The 18784-nt window shown below is 39.7% G+C and overlaps 1 protein-coding gene across 3 annotated transcripts in view; it reads right to left on the bottom strand.

Annotated features, from left to right (window-relative positions):
• Positions 1 to 18784, bottom strand: part of ARMC3 (armadillo repeat containing 3) — a 91224-nt gene that overhangs the window by 23052 nt on the left and 49388 nt on the right. For all 3 annotated transcript variants that reach the window (XM_027122103.1, XM_027122104.1, XM_027122102.1), the window contains 3 exons: positions 5938 to 6187; positions 1755 to 1891; positions 787 to 955 (listed from right to left, as the gene is read on the bottom strand). In XM_027122103.1, coding sequence (XP_026977904.1) covers positions 787 to 955; positions 1755 to 1891; positions 5938 to 6187 — 556 coding nt within the window. The remainder of the gene's footprint in view (positions 1 to 786; positions 956 to 1754; positions 1892 to 5937; positions 6188 to 18784) is intronic.

The following is an 18784-nucleotide window of genomic DNA, read 5'->3' as shown; positions in this document are numbered from 1 at the left end:
CCCCTCGGGAAGCATAGACTTTTGATGGTGCTTTCTGAGATCTGCTACCACTCTTGTCCCTCTCTGTGCTTTTTTTCCCCTTTTCATTCTTCCTCCTGTGTAACTTCTGCCTGATCCCAGGGACTTTTAAATATTTTTGAAGTCTGCAGATCATACCAATTTCCTACTTCTGCCTAAAATGGGATTTGTAGGTTTTTAAAAAATTTCCCTATTCTCCTTATTGCTTTTGGTTTCCAGAAGTAGAACATGCTGACTTAGACAGTAATGTCAAAAAGCCCTCAAGACTCTAACGTTTAGCTTCCCATTTCTCTTAACATTAACATGGAATTACACTGTATTGTTTTAAAATCGTAATCACAAACACAGCTAAGTAAAATAATATTCTTCTACATTACATTTTAAAATTCAGTATTACAATTTGGTTAATTTCAATTAGATTATAATTAATAGAATAAAAACTTATACTTCTATTATTGACATTATCATTATCATTAACACTGAGCCCTAGAAGTAATATAAAAGCCGATTGCTTTATATCTTCTCTGAAACTTGAGACTAGCAGCAGCAAACTAATATAAGTTCAGGTCATCAGATTCTAGTTAAAACTGTACACAGATGCAAAATCTTATAGCCAGACAAAGTTTAAGGATAAAGTTCTGATTCCCAAGTTTCTGCCTATAAAAATATAAATTATGTTAGGCGGTTATAAAATTGCAACGTAATGGCATCACGATGCAAGAAGAACTGATCACACATACTAAAATACAAATTAGTGCTGCCACTTACCCGACCATAATCATAGACTCCATCAGTAATTATGTTACTTGATGACAAATAGCCAGTCTGGCTGTATTTCAGAGACAGGTGGTGGTTGAGCAATTTGTTATGAGCTGCCTCACTGAATTTATTTTTTCGACTTACTGATAGATTAATTTCTTCAAGGATATCTAAAGCCCTGTCAATAAAAGCAAAAAAGACATTATTTGCCTTATATAAGCAATCCAACAGTAAGTTCCCATTCATACACCTCACTAAGATCCTGAATGAAGGATTGAGATGGAAAGGTTAAAACCATTCCACCCTTTTAGGTAAACTAATCCTGCCAGAATTATGAAGACAAATCAGCCCTTTTTGAGAACATACATGCCATGTGGAAACTCATAATCAAACAGTTGAAAAGGACACTTTAGGAAGAAAAAGTTCTTCATTCAAAGCAAAATTAGTATCGGACTCCAATTTTTTCAGCTAACCAGGTGACATATACGAAGAACAAAAATGGCTCAAACAGGGTAAATCTGTGGAACCTTGAAACCCTCTTGGCTGAGTTGCTAAAGGCAGCTGACTCACAGGCTGTTGGTAAGGGAACCGACGTGGTGAGGTTGGTTAAAGGCGTCATTGTGGTGGAGCGGTTTGTGGGGGAGAAAACAAAGGTGGCACTCATGGCTTGCCCGTTTTAATTTAGCCTTGAAAGCTGAGCGACAAATAAGATTGTGTTTAGCAAAGCAGAGGAAGGTGAAAGAAGCGTTTATCAGAATGAAAAAGTGGAAAAGGAAACATTGAAGATGATTTTGTGGAGGTGGCGGGGGAGATCTCTCCCGCTTCTGCAGGCTGTCCCTTCAGAGGGACTGTGACCCGCAGAGCTTCTGAATGCCCTGCGGCCTGAGAGTGGGCGTGGAGACTCTGCTCGACCTTCCTCGGGCCTGAAGACTGTGTGTCCTTCATCTGAGCCAGACCCTCCAGACCGCTCCACTCACCCAAGCCTGCACAACTCAGCGGCCGTGGGCTCATCACTGGCACAGACCATTATGGCCCAGCTGGCGTGCCGTCGTACCTCGTCGTTCTTGGAATGCAGGAGCTCTACCAGTGGCTCCAGCCCACCTGAATTTCTCAACTAGAAATGGAAGCCAAAATTTTACACATTAAGAGCACAGAACATAAACATTCATGCTTTAAAAAAAAATCTAATTTTTTGATGTTGAAAGGGTTTTGACTATGTAAAAACATTTTAGGATGTGTCCATGTTTAGATTTATTAAATTCAGGGGAAAGAATCAATTGCAAAAACCTTACAGACAGGAGCGCGGTGTTCTGTTCAAAGTTAAGAAGAGGCTGCAGTAAGTTACTGAGGGAGGTCATTGTGAGTTTACATGGGGTGGGTGCAGGGCAAAGAGCCTGTCCTCCTCCCTCTACAAGCGGGATGTCCCATGTTCATTCACTCTGCTGCTCACCACTGCGTGTCCATCTGGCCTGTGGGGGACAGAATCACGGGCCCCTAGAGATGCCCTTGTCCCTGGGAGGGATTTGGTAGATGTGGTTAAGGATCTGGGGATGGGGAGATGGTCCTGGATTATCAGGTTGGCCCAACTTAATTACAGGGGTCCTTACAAGAGGGAGATAAGAGTGTGAGAAGCAGAGAAAGGAGACTTGTAGAAACAGAGATTGCAGTAATCTGCTTTGAAGACAGAGGAAGGGGCCACAGCCAAGGAATGCAGGTGGACGGTAAAAGCCCGGAAACAGATTTCCCCCTCAAGTCTCCAGAAGAATCACAGCTCTGTTGATATCCTGACTTTAACCCGTAAGACCCATTTTCAGACTTCTGACCTCCCAAACCATGAGATAATAGATTTTTATTGCTTTAAGCCACTAAGTTGTGGTTATTTGTTTCAACAGCAATAGGAAACGGACACAGTCTCCAAAGCTAGGCAGGAGTAACCAATGCAGGCTAGTGCCACCTGTGTCACTGGACAGTGCCATGACGTCAACAGTGTGGACGAAGCAATGCTGAAGCAGTTCACCAGAAGGAGATCCATTTTGTTATCACTCATATTGCTTCAAGGAGTGAAAAAGAGGAGAAAAAGAACAAGAAGAGAATCGGGGAGAACTACATTAATTACAATCTTAAAAGAAGTCACACATGTATAAAATTGTTCCAATCAGGGAAAAAAAAAAGAAGATTCAACAGAGATCTTGTCTCACTGTTTGAAATGTAATACAGTATTATCTGAGCCCGGAGGACTAAAAAGAATATTCTACAGGTCTCTCTGTGTAGTATCTGAAGACAGGAGCCCTTGTGAGATACGATCCACTTCCAATCATGTTCTTCTCAAACACAGGGACTCTAACAGGGATTACACATTAGCACACGTAACCTGGGCAAGCTTTGAAAAGTTTACTTGAAGCCTCTGATGCTTAGCAAGCCAAATTTCTGAACATCTTTATATCTGAGTATAAGATAGCAATCTGACTCCACGTGTTCTTTCGGCAAATATCTAATTCATTTATTAATTTCACCACTCATTCCTTCATTCATGCATTCACTCATTCATTCAACAACTGTTTATTAAGCATATACTGTGTGCCAGGTATAGATCAATGACATGGATGCAGGGAAGGAAAACCTCAGTTCCCTTCCCTAAAGCCTCAGGGAGCTTATGGTCTTTCATACAAAAACTAGTGCAAAACAGAGTTCAAGGGAAGCATGCATAGGGGGTGGTGTGAGCACAGAGCAGGACGTTGGAGTCCACGTTTGAAGACTAAAGAAAGCCTTCATGGAGGACAGGATGGCTGAGCTGGGTGTTGAAGGAGAAACAGGCACTTATCAGGTGAACAAAGGTGAGACTAGCTTTCCAAGCAGAGAAATCAAGGAGGTGTAAATAAGAGAATTTTAGAATTCAAATCGTATGGTATTTCTGGAGTGTAGAGTTACACCTGGGAAGCGAGTTCAGGCTTAGGCAGGTAGGGGTGGATCATTGCGAGCCCTTGCATAGCACACTAAGCAGCTTAGCTGTTCCCATGGGGCAGTGGCACACCCCTGGGGACTTGCAATGATGTGATGAGGGTCATAAATTTGAAAGATCAGTCTGGAGGCAGTTTGGGGAATAGGAGGTGGCAGGGGTAGGGAGGGCCGTAGAGTCAGTTGCAATATTCCAGGAAACGGATGGACTGCTCAGTGAGCCGCATGGAGGAATGACCAACTAACACAGTGTTGTTTATCACTGTGTTGCCGCTGCCTACTGCAGCGCCTGGCACATGGTAGCTGGTAAAAAAAATACTTGGTGAGTATCTTACTACCTTAATGGATGAATACAAATGAACTGAGTCAACGGGAACAAAGAAGGGGATAGAAAAAATATCTAAGAGACAGAAGAGATTTGTTAGTTGTCTGAGCAGACAGCACAGTGTGAGGACGGGGGCTCTGGACTCAGAAAGGTGTGTTCGCAGTCCCTGATTTCCCGACCCATCAACTCTGCTTTCAGCACATTATTTCTTTAAGCCTCATTTTCCTCCTCTATAAAATAGGGATTGCAAATGTACCTATTTCTTTTCTTTTTGTAAAATTGAAGTATAGTTGGTTTACATGCTACATAGATTACATATAGTTGGTTTATTATATTAGTTTCAGGTGTACAACATAGTGATTCAATATTTTTATAGATTATACTCCCTTTAAAGTTATTACAAAACAATGGCTATATTTCCCTGTGCTGTGCAGTATGTCCTTGTTGCTTGTTTGTTTCATGCCTAGTAGTTTATACCTCTTACTCCCCTGCCCCTGTCTTGCCCCTCCCTTCTTCCCTCTCCCTGGTAACCACTGGTTTGTTCTCTATATCTGTGAGTCTGTTTGCTTTGTTATATTCATTCGTTTGTTTTATTTTTAAAATTCCACATGTAAATGATAACAGAGTATTCGTCTTTCTGTGTCTGACTTATTTCACTAAGCATAATAACCTCTAGGTTCAACCACATTGTTGCAAATGGCAGAATTTCATTCTGTTTCTGGCTGAGTAATATTCCATTGTGTATAAACACCACATCTTCTTTATCCATTCATCCATCAATGGGCATTTAGGTTGTTTCCATGTCTTGGCTGTTGTGACTAATGCTGCTATGTACATTGAGATGCATGTATCTTTTCAAAGTAGTGACAAACATACCTATTTCAAGTGAGGCTTAAATGCATGTTAAGTGCTTAGCACACTGGCTGTGCATAATAAGTGCTCCATATTGTTATTTTTATTGGGGCGAGAGGAACAGAGTCCTAGGCTGTTTGAATGAGTGCCACACGACACGCAAACAGGAAAAAAGCAAGAGAAAAAGGTACGTTTGTAGGTTTATATCAAGTCTTTATGAAATGGGCCAAACGCACTTTTATATGATGGACTTGTAAAAACTACAATTCCATGTTTTAAATTTTTGAAATACAAGAGAAACGGAAGAGTGTGAGTAACCCATATTTATAATTTCAAGCATCATAGTAAAAGGCACACCTGAGTGTCCCCCACTCAGCTTAAGAAATGGTGCATTTCAATGACCTTGAACCCCCGTGTGCTCCTCTTCAAACACATCCACCCCCTTGATCCCCCAAGAGGCAACCAATTTCTTAAATTTGGGGTCAATAATTCTCTCACTTTTCTTTATAGTTTTATATGTATGTGCTAAACAACATATTGCTTTGCTTTGCGTATTTTTGAACATTATATAAATAGAATTCACACATCTGTTTTCTTCTGAACTTGACTTTGCTCAGCATTATGCTGGTTGAGATTCTTCTCTGTTGATGTCTGTAGCTACAGTTCATCCATTTTCACTGATGCAAGATTCTGTTTTATGAATATACCACAAATTTATGTATCCATTCTCTTAACAACCGGACAGTTGGTTTGTTTCCAGCTGTTGAGATGTTATAAACAATGCTTCCTGGTGCACAGAGACAAGAGAGTGTCTTAGGTATACACCTAGTTTTATACCTAGAATTGTCACATTATAGGGTACGCTCACCTTCTTTGCTGGGTGATGCTAATTTGTTTTCCAATGTGTTGCACCAGTTTTGAGGGACTTAAATGATGGGTAGGTTCAAATACTTGAAAATGTTTCAAATTACTGCACCAGTAGGTACGGACCAGAAGAAAGAGAAAAGGAAAGTGATGCAAATGCTCACCTCTGTCCGGGCCTCGACATCACACGCAGTTGCAGCAACGGTGAGAGCGGCTTTGCTCTGCACGACAGTGTTGGCAGAGTGCAGCGGGCTGAGCAGGGCATGCATGACGTCATGACTCTGGATGCTCAGACGCAGAGACTCCTGCATGGCCATGTTCGTCAGCACCGTGGCGGCGTTGGCTATGGCTCCATCTCGTTTGCTGGACAGGGCGTTGATTAATGCATCGATACCATCACCTTCGGCAGCAGCGCTGGGTCAGTGAAGGAGAAATGAATGCCGTTCACCCCTGTTCAGTAAATGATGTTTGGAGCATACAACTAAGCTTATAAAACAAACGAGTGCCTAAAGACAATTTCAGAAAGAGATTAATTTATCTGGGCGATGAACCCGGAATTGAGGCTCTGGGGATTTAAATGGAGTCTGGGGGGTTATGAATGAGTATAAATAATCCTTTTCCTATGTCTGCAGCTTTGGGTTATAGGAAAATGCATGACTGCTTCTTAGAAACCCTACTACAGCTATTCATCTTTTAACTCAGTGATACTTACAAGACCAGGAAATTCTATTCAAAGAAAGTCTATTAAAATATTCCTAACCAGTAAGAAAACAAAGGTTTAAATGGGAGGAATGAGTGAGCATGGGAATTAAAAATTTTTCAGCTCATCTTCCCTCTTTTTAAGTGAGGCTGTTAACTGTAGGCAGACGTTAACACGTTTGAAGGCAGCAAATCATTTTGGGGGTGGATGTTGCTTTTACAAATTAAATATCAAGATAAAAGTCATGATATTGACAAGAATAATTTTAGTAATGTAGGCATATTCAGTTGTTAAATTTCCTATTTCTAGTATAAAAACGTTTTCCCACAATTAGAAATCCTAAACCTCCTTTTAAAAACACTGTACTTTCTATAGTCCTTGCTTTGTAATCACTCAAAAAGCTCATAAAATAGTAAAAATTTTAAAAAAAGATCATTTTAAAGAGTGGAAGTTGATTTAATTATGTTCTTTAATGTTTGGAATTGCTTCAAATAAGAGATGTTTCAAGCAGTAAGATATATAGAGCATCCTGGTTTTAAAGGAAAACCCCAAATTATGTTAAAAATCCATCTAAATCATCATAGAAATAGAGTTAATCAAGACAATAAATAAAAATACATTTGAGTCTTCAATAATACGAACATCTTTTTCTAGTTTATATTTGCCACTTTTAAAAAAATTTAGGATCACAGTAGTAACCAACACTGAAAAAAAGAAGTGAGGCTATGTAGTTTAGCCCATCACTCTGTATTCTGATGAGTTCAGTTTGGTTCTGTCACTTGAATTTGCTGGTTGTGAAGGAGAACTGACAGTGTCAAGAACAGAAGGTATCACAATTATTCATCAGAGAGCAGAATACGCACACAACCTCAATAAGGAGACTGCTAGCTTTAGGTGAAAGGAAGCTGTGAATCAGGCACAAACCAGCTCTGAAGGAGACTGAACAGCAGCCACTGGGCAGGAACGGAATGACTAGAGGCAACATCTCTGGAGAACGAAGGGCTCCTTCGTGTTGACCTTGAACGCACCTCCTACCCCCGGTTTATATAAATCCATCCAGAAAACACACCCTACTGATTGATACCAAGTTAAAGTCAGCACTCAGTTCCGTGTTTCCCCTCCTGCAGTTCCTGGTGTCTGTTTAACCCTCTGTGGCATCTCCTAGTCTTTCTCTGGGATGGTGTCCCTTAAAACTAAAATTTGGTTAGATGACATATGACCAAAATTTGGGAGGAAGCCCAAGAAAAATATTGAGAGGAAGGAAGGCCCTGCATCTCACTATGGCAGCCTGAGGAACAGCATTTAATTTCCTTTCCTAGAGGATAAAATAAACACTCTTAAGATAATCTCACATTTACGTCTCTCTCCTATTATTAACTGACACGGTGGTCATTTGATTTTATGAATAAGGGACAATTTGAAGGCTCTAATATATTAGTTCACCAGGAACTTCTCATACTCAACACTGAATTAAAAAAAAATGCCAGGAAGAATTTTTAATTATGCATATATTCTAATTAATTAACATAAGCTTAAACCTTCTCAAAAAAAAATGTTTCCTTTGAATTATTTTTCATGCACTTGATGCAGTTCCTTAAATCAAATACTCTATGTTTTTTTAATCATTATAAACACACCTTGGCTAAAATGCACGATTCCTTTGTCACTTAGTGGTTTTTATCTTTGACAATGTTCATTTTTTAACACATCTTGGAGAGTAAAGAAAAAGCACACAATGGAGGTATTTCAACGGCATCCATGATAGAAGCCAGAAATGCTTTAGGTAAATGCATACTAGTAAATTCTGAAAGGCTTTATCTTTTGTGTGTATCAGGGAGTTTAGGGAAAATTTAAGTAAGTATGCAGGATCATACTCCATAGTTTTAGTTTCTCTAGTTTATGTAAAAATGAACAAACAAACCTGGGTCATGGAGACACAGGGATTTTCATCAAGTGTGTCTCTGCTCTCAGCCTTTCTGCATGGATTTTGCTTCTCCCTTTCTCCTGTACGAAAGCATGTCTGGCCCTGGTTCATTTATACTCTACCTTCTGCTTTTTCTTTGCTTTTTATGGAGGCAGTAAAGGGAAGTACATAAAAACCTAGCTGTTTAAAAAAACCAAAGATTCTAGTACACAGTGGAATATAGCTTTTACTAAATTGAACATAACTGCCAGCACCGAAAGACAAATCATACAGGCACAGCTGGGAGAGCAACGTATATTGTATGTGCATATCTGCCCATAATTTGCTACATGCAGCTCTAAGTGCAAAAAGCATAATTGAGATTAACTTATGATATGAAAAATCAAGCTATTAGTCTTACTTAAAAAAAAAACTAATTTCAGTCATAGAAATAGAGTGCAGAATTTGTACTTTTTTTAAAAAAAAAGAATTGCATTAATTTTGTGCTTTCAAACCCAAGACATTCTGTCTTATTTTTCCCCAAGTCTAACATATACACAAGCTGAAGCCTATCCTATTTTTTTTCCCTATCCTATTTTTAAGACACATTTTAGTCTCCTAGATGGTAGAGCATTATCCAAATGAATAGGAAGACAGAAGTCAAACTGCTTTGTTACAAAATCCAGAATTACAGGGCCATATATCATCACAGCAATCTGAAACTATTTTCTGATATTTACTGTCATTAGTCTGCATCCGGCTGGAGTTCAATCAATTAGGAGTTTAATCAATTAAGAGTTTAAAATGTAAATTGAAACAGAAATTAACCAAACTACAAACCAAATATGGGAATGTATAAAAACATCTGTTTATGTCATTTGACATATGTAAATAGAAGTGAAGTTCGAATGTCATGTGTATCCAATCTGTTACCAAGTCCTGACTATTTCTCTCTTCCATATTTCTCAGAACGCTTCCTTTTCTCCATCTCCACCTCTCCCACTGAATCCAATTCAACATCCTGTATCTTGTGGATTGATATAAGTACTCTCCTAACAGGTTTCCCCTCATCCCCTCCAATCCTTTCTCCATCTTACAGCTTAAGTGATTTCTTAAAAATAATTTTATTTCTCCCCTACTTAAAACTTCCACGGTTTGCCATTGTTCAGGATAAAGCCCCAAATTTCTCATGTGGCCTCTGAGGCCAAGCATGAGCTGACCCCACCTCCCTCGCCAGCCCGTGCACCCGGCCACCTCTTCCTGTTGTCGTGTCCTAGGCCTTTCTGGCAACCTGCCATACGCCAGGCTCCATCTCACCTCGGCGTGTGCCCACACTCTGGTCTCACTCCCAGCTGTCCCTTCCCCTGGATAATTCCCATTCATCTTGCCAAGTTTGGCACAAATGTCTCTTCCTCAAGGAAGCATTTCTTGACCCCCAAAACTAGGTTAGGTCTCTTTTTCACATGTCCTCAGAGCATTCGTTTGCTAAACGTATACATTTCCTTTTGTTTTAAAAAATGAGGTTTGGGCACAAGTGTTCACAGTCAGAGAAGAGTCACAATCTCGAAATATTATTTTACGGCGCCTGTTACGGAAAGGAATTCAGCACATAGTTTTTCATATTAAGTCCCCAAGCCCCACAGTTACAGCATGGGCAGTAAGGGCACTAAGGAAAAGCTCAATTGCACAAATAGCGACTATTATGCTTCCCGGAAAGTACAGTGCTATTTCATGTCTGTGTGCCTTTGCACTCGTGCTCCCTTTGCCCCCAGATCCCTCCCGAACCTCTGCCTGAGGACCCCTCAAGGCCAGCTCACTCACCGCTTCCTGGGTGAGGTTACCCACGTCCATCACTGCCCCTCCTTATTAATCACCCCCTCCTCTGCCATGTCTACGCCTGGTACCTACTTCTTAGGCAGCATGTGAGTCTTTTTATATCCCCAGTGCCGAGAAGATCGATATATTTTAATTGACTTGAATCAACTCAAGGGGAGTGATGAAAACCTCTGCTGGCGTCCAGAAGCGGAGAGGGAAAAGTACTTAGCTCAGTGTGAAGTTTGCAAGAAGGGGTGGGATCCAACAATATGGGGATCTCCGCTTGTATCACTTATAGCTGTTCTTAAAAGCAGTTTATTTCCTCCTCACGCCTAGGCTTCTCGGATTATATAGTGAAGTCATTTTCTTTTTAACTATTTTATTTATTTATTTATTTGGCTGCATTGGGTCTTCATTGCTGTGCGCGGGATTTCTCTAGTTGCAGCGAACAGGGGTTACTCTTCATTGCGGTGCGTGGGTTTCTCATTGTGGTGGCTTCTCTTGTTGCGGAGCACGGACTCTAGGTGCGCGGGCTTCAGTAGTTGTGGTGCACGGGCTCAGTTGCTCCGTGGCATGTGGGATCTTCCCAGACCAGGGCTGGAACCCGTGTCTCCTGCATTGGCAGGCGGATTCTTAACCACTGCACCACCAAGGAAGTCCCCCCATGAAGTCATTTTTATATGAAGTTTAATAGATGAAATCTTGCACTTTAGACAATGTTTTTGGGATCCGTCCCTCTCATGTATCAAGGGATGTGGATATTCTTTCTCTGCAAACACAGTTTGTTTGGGTTGTGTCATCAGAGGACACGATTTGGTACCTCTCAGATTTTGATCCTTGCTGCTGTTTGGAGACTCACATTTAACTCATCTGCAAAGGCTGGTTACATGAATCAAGGGTGACCTTGGGCCGCATAGAAAATCTGTTTAACAGAGCCCATATACAGGGGGATATGTGGAACCCGCTGGAACAGATGGTAATATTGGCAATCAGAACCTTGTTTGTTAACAGTGATTACAACCATTCCCACCAGCACGGCTTTTCATATGTCTCCGTGAGGTTTGTCACACCAAGGAAGACATATTGGTGGCAGACACGCTGCAAGTGGTGAAGAGAGGTGCATATGCAGCAGTGACTCAGTGTTGGCGAGTTTAATTGCAGGCTCCCGGCGAGTCTATACAGGTGCAAGGGGGGTGGGGGGCTGGCCGTTATGATAAGCAGATCTCCTGGTTATCACAGCCGGATCTGGAATGCTGTGAACAGGATTCCTGACTCTCATCCCAGCCAGTTTTTCAAAGGTAATGACCCGAGAAGTCGAGGGTGTTAAATTGATCAGTTTCTGAGTCCCAAAGAACCATCACCCCGCAGCAGCCCCACAGTTGAAGAAGACTAATATATGTGCCCCCCAACTCTGGCTGAACCCCAGGATTGACAAAAGTATCCAAGAGTATTGTCTCCTTTGAAAAAAGTATTATTTAAAGATGCTTATCCATAGTAAGGGAGAGAATCACAATTAGCTGCAGGCAAAAAGCTTAAAATGAAGAGTGTAAAGTAACACTATTATTAAAGTGAAACCCAGACATAGAAACAGATGTGGGAAGTTTTGCATCCTATAGCAAAATAAGAAAAAAATGCAAAAAAAATATTTAAAAGTATGTGAAACCAAATTGTTTCCATCATATCGATGTGTCCTAGCAGGTATGATTTGGGAACTTCCAGAACATGCTTTTATGCTACAGTTGCTGTGACATCATGATTTTTCAAGAGAAAACTGCTAATTGCAAAGAGATGAGCACACGCCAACCCAGCACCTCCACAGAGAGCATGCGGGCTTTTGTTACCAATTATGAGGCAGTCAGTCAAGGTGCAGGGAAATCAAATGTAATTTTCTTACAAGTGACGTGGAATCCTTACTGACCTATCTGTTCAGTCACGATACTTCACTTCCATACATGCCACCTTCTGTTTCAAAACGCTGGAATGCCTGCCAATAATTAACTAGCTGCCATCAGGAAAGAACAACTGTCGTCATTTTACATGGCTGACTTGTCTCCTGATAAAATAGGAATAATGGTCAAGGTGTTAGAACATTCATAATAAATGGCTTCTGCAGTTACCAAATGTTTCTGTTTAGCCTGGAAAGCAGTCTATTTACATAACTGGATATGACAAGGGCCACAATCCCAAAGTAATTAGAGATATCACGTTGTTGATTTTCTTAACTAAAAAAAATAAGGACGCTGAAATCTCTAGTGTGATGGCACATAAACCCCCCTGGCCCTTGCCAGGACTACCCTCATCTCATCAGCTCTAATGTCAGAGAGACAGTCATTGACGAGCTGTGTCATTCCTGTGACCTCTTTCACAACGCTGATGTCATTCCTGCCCCTCTCTATGACTTCGTGCTGTTTTATTTCATCTATACTGTTATCACTTCTGAAATTACCTTAAAATTACTCGTGTGTTGTCTGTCTCCCTGTCCAAACTGTAGACTTCATGAAAGCAGTTTCATGGAACCATTGTCATGATCCCTACAGCCTAGAGCAGTACCTGGCACATAAAGAACACCCAAGTAACTGTGAAATAGTTACAAAAGAAACCAAAATTCACAGATAATAACTTCCTTAGCCTCTGGGATAAAATTACAAAAGTGGTAAAGAGTGACCCCATCTAGTTCCTAGTGAAAGGTATGTTCCAGGCTCCCTGTGATCCTGGGTCAAGGGTAATCGCTTAGACACACAAAATATAATAGATAATCCAGATTCACTTTTTTTAGAGTTAAGAAAGATAATATTTAGTGAGAGTAAGACTTGCTCAAGAAGCAAGTCAGTCAACAGACACAATTAAGACCATGATGATCTGACTATCTTTTTTACAATTATCAGTCTCTTAAGCTTTAAAAAGTACTGTATTTTCTAGAAAAAAAAAGAACCAGAATCTATTTGGTTCACTTCATCATTCCTCAGGGAATGAGAAATAAGGGAGACCATTTTGATGCATAGCATAGTGGGAAATTCTTACTAACCATTGGATACATTTTTTCCTCTTTCACATTCTCTTATAAAGAGAATGTAAGGAAGAGGAGGAAGAGAAGGGAAAACAGGGAAAGGAACCTGGAAGAAAGGAGGAAGGAGGAAGGAAGGAAAGGAGGGGATTGAAATTCAATTCTCCAAAGGTGCCTGCAGTCTGGAAGAATCCAAAAAGACCAGGAAGGCAAAGGGAAACATTTGGTTGGAAGATTTGGAGAAGCTCAAAGTCGCAGAGATAGTGAGCAAGAGGCAGAGAGAGAGAAAAGTCACGAGCTCCCTCTGGATGTACATAGCTGACTGCCTCGGTGTGAAGTGTCCATCCCACCTCTGTGAACTTGAGTAAAGACGGTGCCTATATTTCCTCATCTGCAGAATGGATGTGATGATAATATTCCCTACCTCACAGGACTGCTTCAAGGATTTAGTGATACATTCCGTTTGGAGTACTTAGCCCAACGCCTGGCCACACAGGCCAGGTATCATCACCATCATCATCACTATCATCATCATTACCTTCACCATCACTATCAACATCATCACCGTCATCCACGCATACTCAGTGAGCCACAGGGGCAGAGATTTTCCTATATCCTGTCTCCATTTCTTGGATCATGGGAAAATAGGATCCTATATCCAAATTTGCATGTGTGTATGAAATTTTCATTTTTAGACAACTTTTCAGCTAGACGGTCAAATCTCCAACTCCTGCAGGGCTAGAGCAGAAGCAGTTTCCTCAAGCATCCCACCCAAGTCTCTTTGTTTAGGCAACAAATGAGTAATAAAGGCCATTTTCAGAGGGAAGAAAAATCAAGGAAAAGGATTAATATTGAAAAGTCAAAGACGAGTAAAAATGGAATTTATGTAGGTTTTAAGCACTGCTTCAAATTTTAAGAGAAAAATCACACAATATAAAGGTATCCAAACCGTTTGATAATTTCCTCTTAAAATCAGTAACAGTGGAAATTAAACCTGAAGGATGTAGCAGCAAATTTAAAATAAGTTTATGCAAATGTTAGTCTCTGCTCTCTAGGTAATAAAAGCAGCATAGATAAGTTTCTAAATGAACATTTCATGGGATTCACCTAGCCTCACAAAACTTGTAGCCGACAAAATTCATACTGTTTGTGAAGGTCGACTAGGCATCAACTGACACAAAATGGGGGTATGGAATCAACTTGTTTTTATTGCAAAATCCAGCTTTTCATTCTATATATTCCTTCAAATCAGAGGCATCTATCAACACACAGCAGAGAAAGAATCTAGGCACTTAAGGGAGGTAGAAATGGAAAGTATCCACTCAGTAAACCTGGATGGAAATAAGGCAAGAATAATACTTAAATTGACCATGAAGATGCTTCCCATCTATTTTATCTATTAACTCAGAAGGCTTTTAAAATAATGAAGAACACTTTAAATAAAGTTCTTTGAGGTATCATACTGAATACAAAAGTTTGAAACATCCTTACTACAAAACTGAACTTTCTAAAAGGAAACTAACTCAAGTTTTCTTGCAGGATTCTCATATTGTGAGCATTCTAATTCAAAGGAGGTAGCATCTGACAACAAAGTGATATGTCAGAATTTTAAAACAAAATAATCTTTTCTGTTATATAAAGTCAAGAGGAAAAATTCAACTCTAGAGTAAGTACCTAACAACAAGATTAATTTATGTCGGTTAAGTGTATTATATTTATCCTATATGGTTATATAGCACAGCCGATATTCAGTCATCAGGACAATTAATGTGTCAAAATATTCTGAAATGACTTCACCTTAAAAAGAGACGAAGACAAGCATCTATTAACACACAGTTAGCAGTAGAATACTATCTCTTTAAAAGCACCACAATGGAATGCTTTCCAGATCACAATCTTTCAGTAATGTTTTAAAATATTATTTTAGACACATTGAAGAGTATTTCAAATTAAATTAGTATGCCTTTTCACTAAAATACAGAACAAACCTTCTATTACCTTTTTTGCCCCTCCCCCAACTTCTTCCTAAACTGCCACTAGGGGTCAGTATGAAGACACAGTTCCTCCACTGTTAGAAGGAATATGGAACTCTGAAAACATTTTCCCTGTGAAAAACCCTAACAAAGACAATAACCGCAGAACTTTAGCATTATCAAGTCCAACCCATACACCACGTCTGTAACATGAGTTTTCATTTTTCCCGAGACTGCATTTTAATGTTGTAAATCACAGTGGATTATTTCTATGGTCAATGTTTCTTTGATAAAAATAAAGTACTGTGAGCGACAAGATCACTTATTCTAAGTGAATCTGTGCATATTGGCCAAGAAGTATGATCTAGAATGGGTGTTAAAGTTTATTCTCAAATGGTGATGGTACACATCTCTAGCCATCTCTAGAGATGTATCCCATCTCTTCCTGTAGAGGAATGGAGATGCAGAAGTGAATCTTGTGATGTTTTGCCAGCTTTGAGAGGTGGTTTTTTCCCTCCTTCAAAATGACCATCATCATTCACTGCACTACAGCCTCAAGTACACAGGAAAATATAGGCAATTTTAAGGAACAGCACTAGTCTATACTTAAGTCTACAGAATAAAAGGAATTAAAATATTTGTAAAAATAAATATACATGTATACTAACTTCCACTAACTCTATTTAATGGGGTGGGAATTTAAAAAAGCTTTGAAAAGTGCTTTGTATGCACACTAGAGAGATTTAACATTCCAAGAAGTCACTCAAGGTCAGGCCCTTCCCTAACAATACTGAATGGATAGGGAGTTGGGTCACTGTGAATAAATGAAGTGCTGTCTTTTCTTGAAGTTCTGTATGTGGAATATCTTTCAAAATTTTTCTCTACACATTACATGGCTTTCTTAGGCATAGTACCCCATGAATAATTCTACTAGGTATTAAAATTATTCAGTAAATGCTTTATTTCTATGTTAGTGAAGAGAAATATTAATACTGATAATACAAAATGACACGTCATCCATGTAGAATGAGGACGCTGAAAAGTTCCCAAAGCACTCAGAATGCACATCCATATAATTTAGGGGCATTCTGTCTCTTTCTGGAGTCCCCTTGGGGCATAATCCTTACTCATCTCTCTCATTTCCTTTATTGTGGTCCTGACTGTAGGTTACATGATGGCAGGATGGTCCCCAGGGAAGAGTTCTTTGTCTCTGGTATTGTGGAAGCAAGTGGTGGCCCAGCAATCAATCAAAAAAAATTTTTTTTAAGTAACCACTATATGTGCTGCCATTTAAAACTTCCTTGAGTCACTGCTGTTGTGGGAAGTCAAGAAGGGGTATTAAAAACAAAAAGTAAGGGCTTCCCTGGTGGCGCAGTGGTTGGGAGTCCGCCTGCCGATGCAGGGGACACGGGTTCGTGCCCCGGTCCGGGAGGATCCCACATGCCGCGGAGCAGCTGGGCCTGTGAGCCATGGCCGCTGAGCCTGCGCATCCAGAGCCTGTGCTCTGCAGCGGGAGAGGCCGCAATAGTGAGAGGCCCGAGTACCGCAAAAAAAAAAAAAAAAAAAGTAAAAAAATAAGAAAGAGGAGATAACAAGGTCTCTCAGATTTAAGGAAATCGCCCAGTTCTTTATGGAGAGAACATGAAGTAAGTATGAAGAATCAGAGTTAGTTAGTATGATCCATGTGTAGACAACAGAGACCTGATTACTTTCTATATCAAAATCACAGTTTTGACTTACTTCTCTATAGGTATTAAAATAATTGTATTGTAAATAATTATTTATTGAATGAAAGATTTAAAAAATTTTATATAGTGCTTTACAATTTCCCAAAGTTTCACACATGTGACTTCATATAAACCCATGATAACCCTTTTTTCTCCACCCCTATATTGCCCACGCTCACAAGTGGTAACCACTAGTTTGTTATCTGTGAGTCTGCTTTTTTTTTTCTTAATATTTTTTGTATTTTTAAAAAATTTTTAATTTTATTTATTTTTTTATACAGCAGGTTCTTATTAGTCATCAATTTTATACACATCAGTGGATACATGTCAATCCCAGTCGCCCAGTTCAGCACACCACCATCCCCACCCCCCTGCGGCTTTCCCCCCTTGGTGTCCATACATTTGTTCTCTACATCTGTGTCTCACCTTCTGCCCTGCAAACCGATTCATCTGTACCATTTTTCTAGGTTCCACATACATGCGTTAATATACGATATTTGTTTTTCTCTTTCTGATTTACTTCCCTCTGTATGACAGTCTCTAGATTCATCCACGTCTCAATGAATGACTCAATTTCGTTCCTTTTTATGGCTAATATTCCATTGTATATATGTACCACATCTTCTTTATCCATTTGTCTGTCGATGGGCATTGAGGTTGCTTCCATGTTCTGGCTATTGTAAATAGTGATGCAATGAACATTGGGGTGCATGTGTCTTTCTGAATTATGGTTTTCTCTGGGTATATGCCCAGTAGTGGGATTGCTGGATCATATGGTAATTCTGTTTTTAGCTTTTTAAGGAACCTCCATACTGTTCTCCATAGTGGCTGTATCAATTTACATTCCCACCAACAGTGCAAGAGGGTTCCCTTTTCTCCATACCCTCTCCAGCATTTGTTGTTTGTAGATTTTCTGATGATGCCCATTTTAACTGGTGTGAGGTGATACCTCATTGTAGTTTTGATTTGCATTCCTCTAATAATTAGTGATGTGAGCAGCTTTTCATGTGCCTCTTGGCCATCTGTATGTCGTCTTTGGAGAAATGTCTATTTAGGTCTTCTGCCCATTTTTGGATTGGGTTGTTTGTTTCTTTAATATTGAGCTGCATGAGCTGTTTATATATTTTGGAGATTAATCCTTCGTCCATTGATTCGTTTGCAAATATTTTCTCCCATTCTGAGGGTTGTCTTTTCGTCTTGTTTATGGTTTCCTTTGTTGTGCAAAAGCTTTGAAGTTTCATTAGGTCCCATTTGTTTATTTTTGTTTTTATTTCCATTACTCTAGGAGGTTTATCAAAAAAGATCTTGCTGTGATTTATGTCAAAGGGTGTTCTTGCTATGTTTTCCTCTAAGAGTTTTATAGTATCCAGTCTTACATTTAGGTCTCGAATCCATTTTGAGTTTATTTTTGTATATGGTGTTAGGGAGTGTTCTAATTTCATTCTTTTACATGTAGCTGTCCAGTTTTGCCAGCACCACATATTGAAGAGACTGTCTTTTCTCCATTGTATATCCTTGCCTCCTTTGTCATAGATTAGTTGACCATAGGTGCGTGGGTTTATCTCTGGGCTTTCTATCTTGTTTCATTGATCTATGTTTCTGTTTTTATGCCAGTACCATATTGTCTTGATTACTGTAGCTTTGTAGTATAGTTTGAAGTCAGGGAGTCTGATTCCTCCGGCTCTGTTTTTTTCCCTCAAGACTGCTTTTGCTATTCAGGGTCTTTTTTGTCTCCATAAAATTTTAAGATTATTTGTTCTAGTTCCGTAAAAAATGCCATTAGTAATGTGATAGGGATTGCGTTGAATCTGTAGATTGCTTTGGGTAGTATAGTCATTTTCACAATATTGATTCTTCCAATCCAAGAACATGGTATATCTCTCCATCTG

The sequence above is a fragment of the Aethalodelphis obliquidens genome, unplaced genomic scaffold (assembly GCF_003676395.1).
Source record: "Aethalodelphis obliquidens isolate GAN/ISIS:26980383/991018 unplaced genomic scaffold, ASM367639v1 scaffold23, whole genome shotgun sequence".
Lineage (NCBI taxonomy): Eukaryota > Metazoa > Chordata > Mammalia > Artiodactyla > Delphinidae > Aethalodelphis > Aethalodelphis obliquidens.
This window is presented reverse-complemented; position numbering and strand designations above follow the sequence as displayed.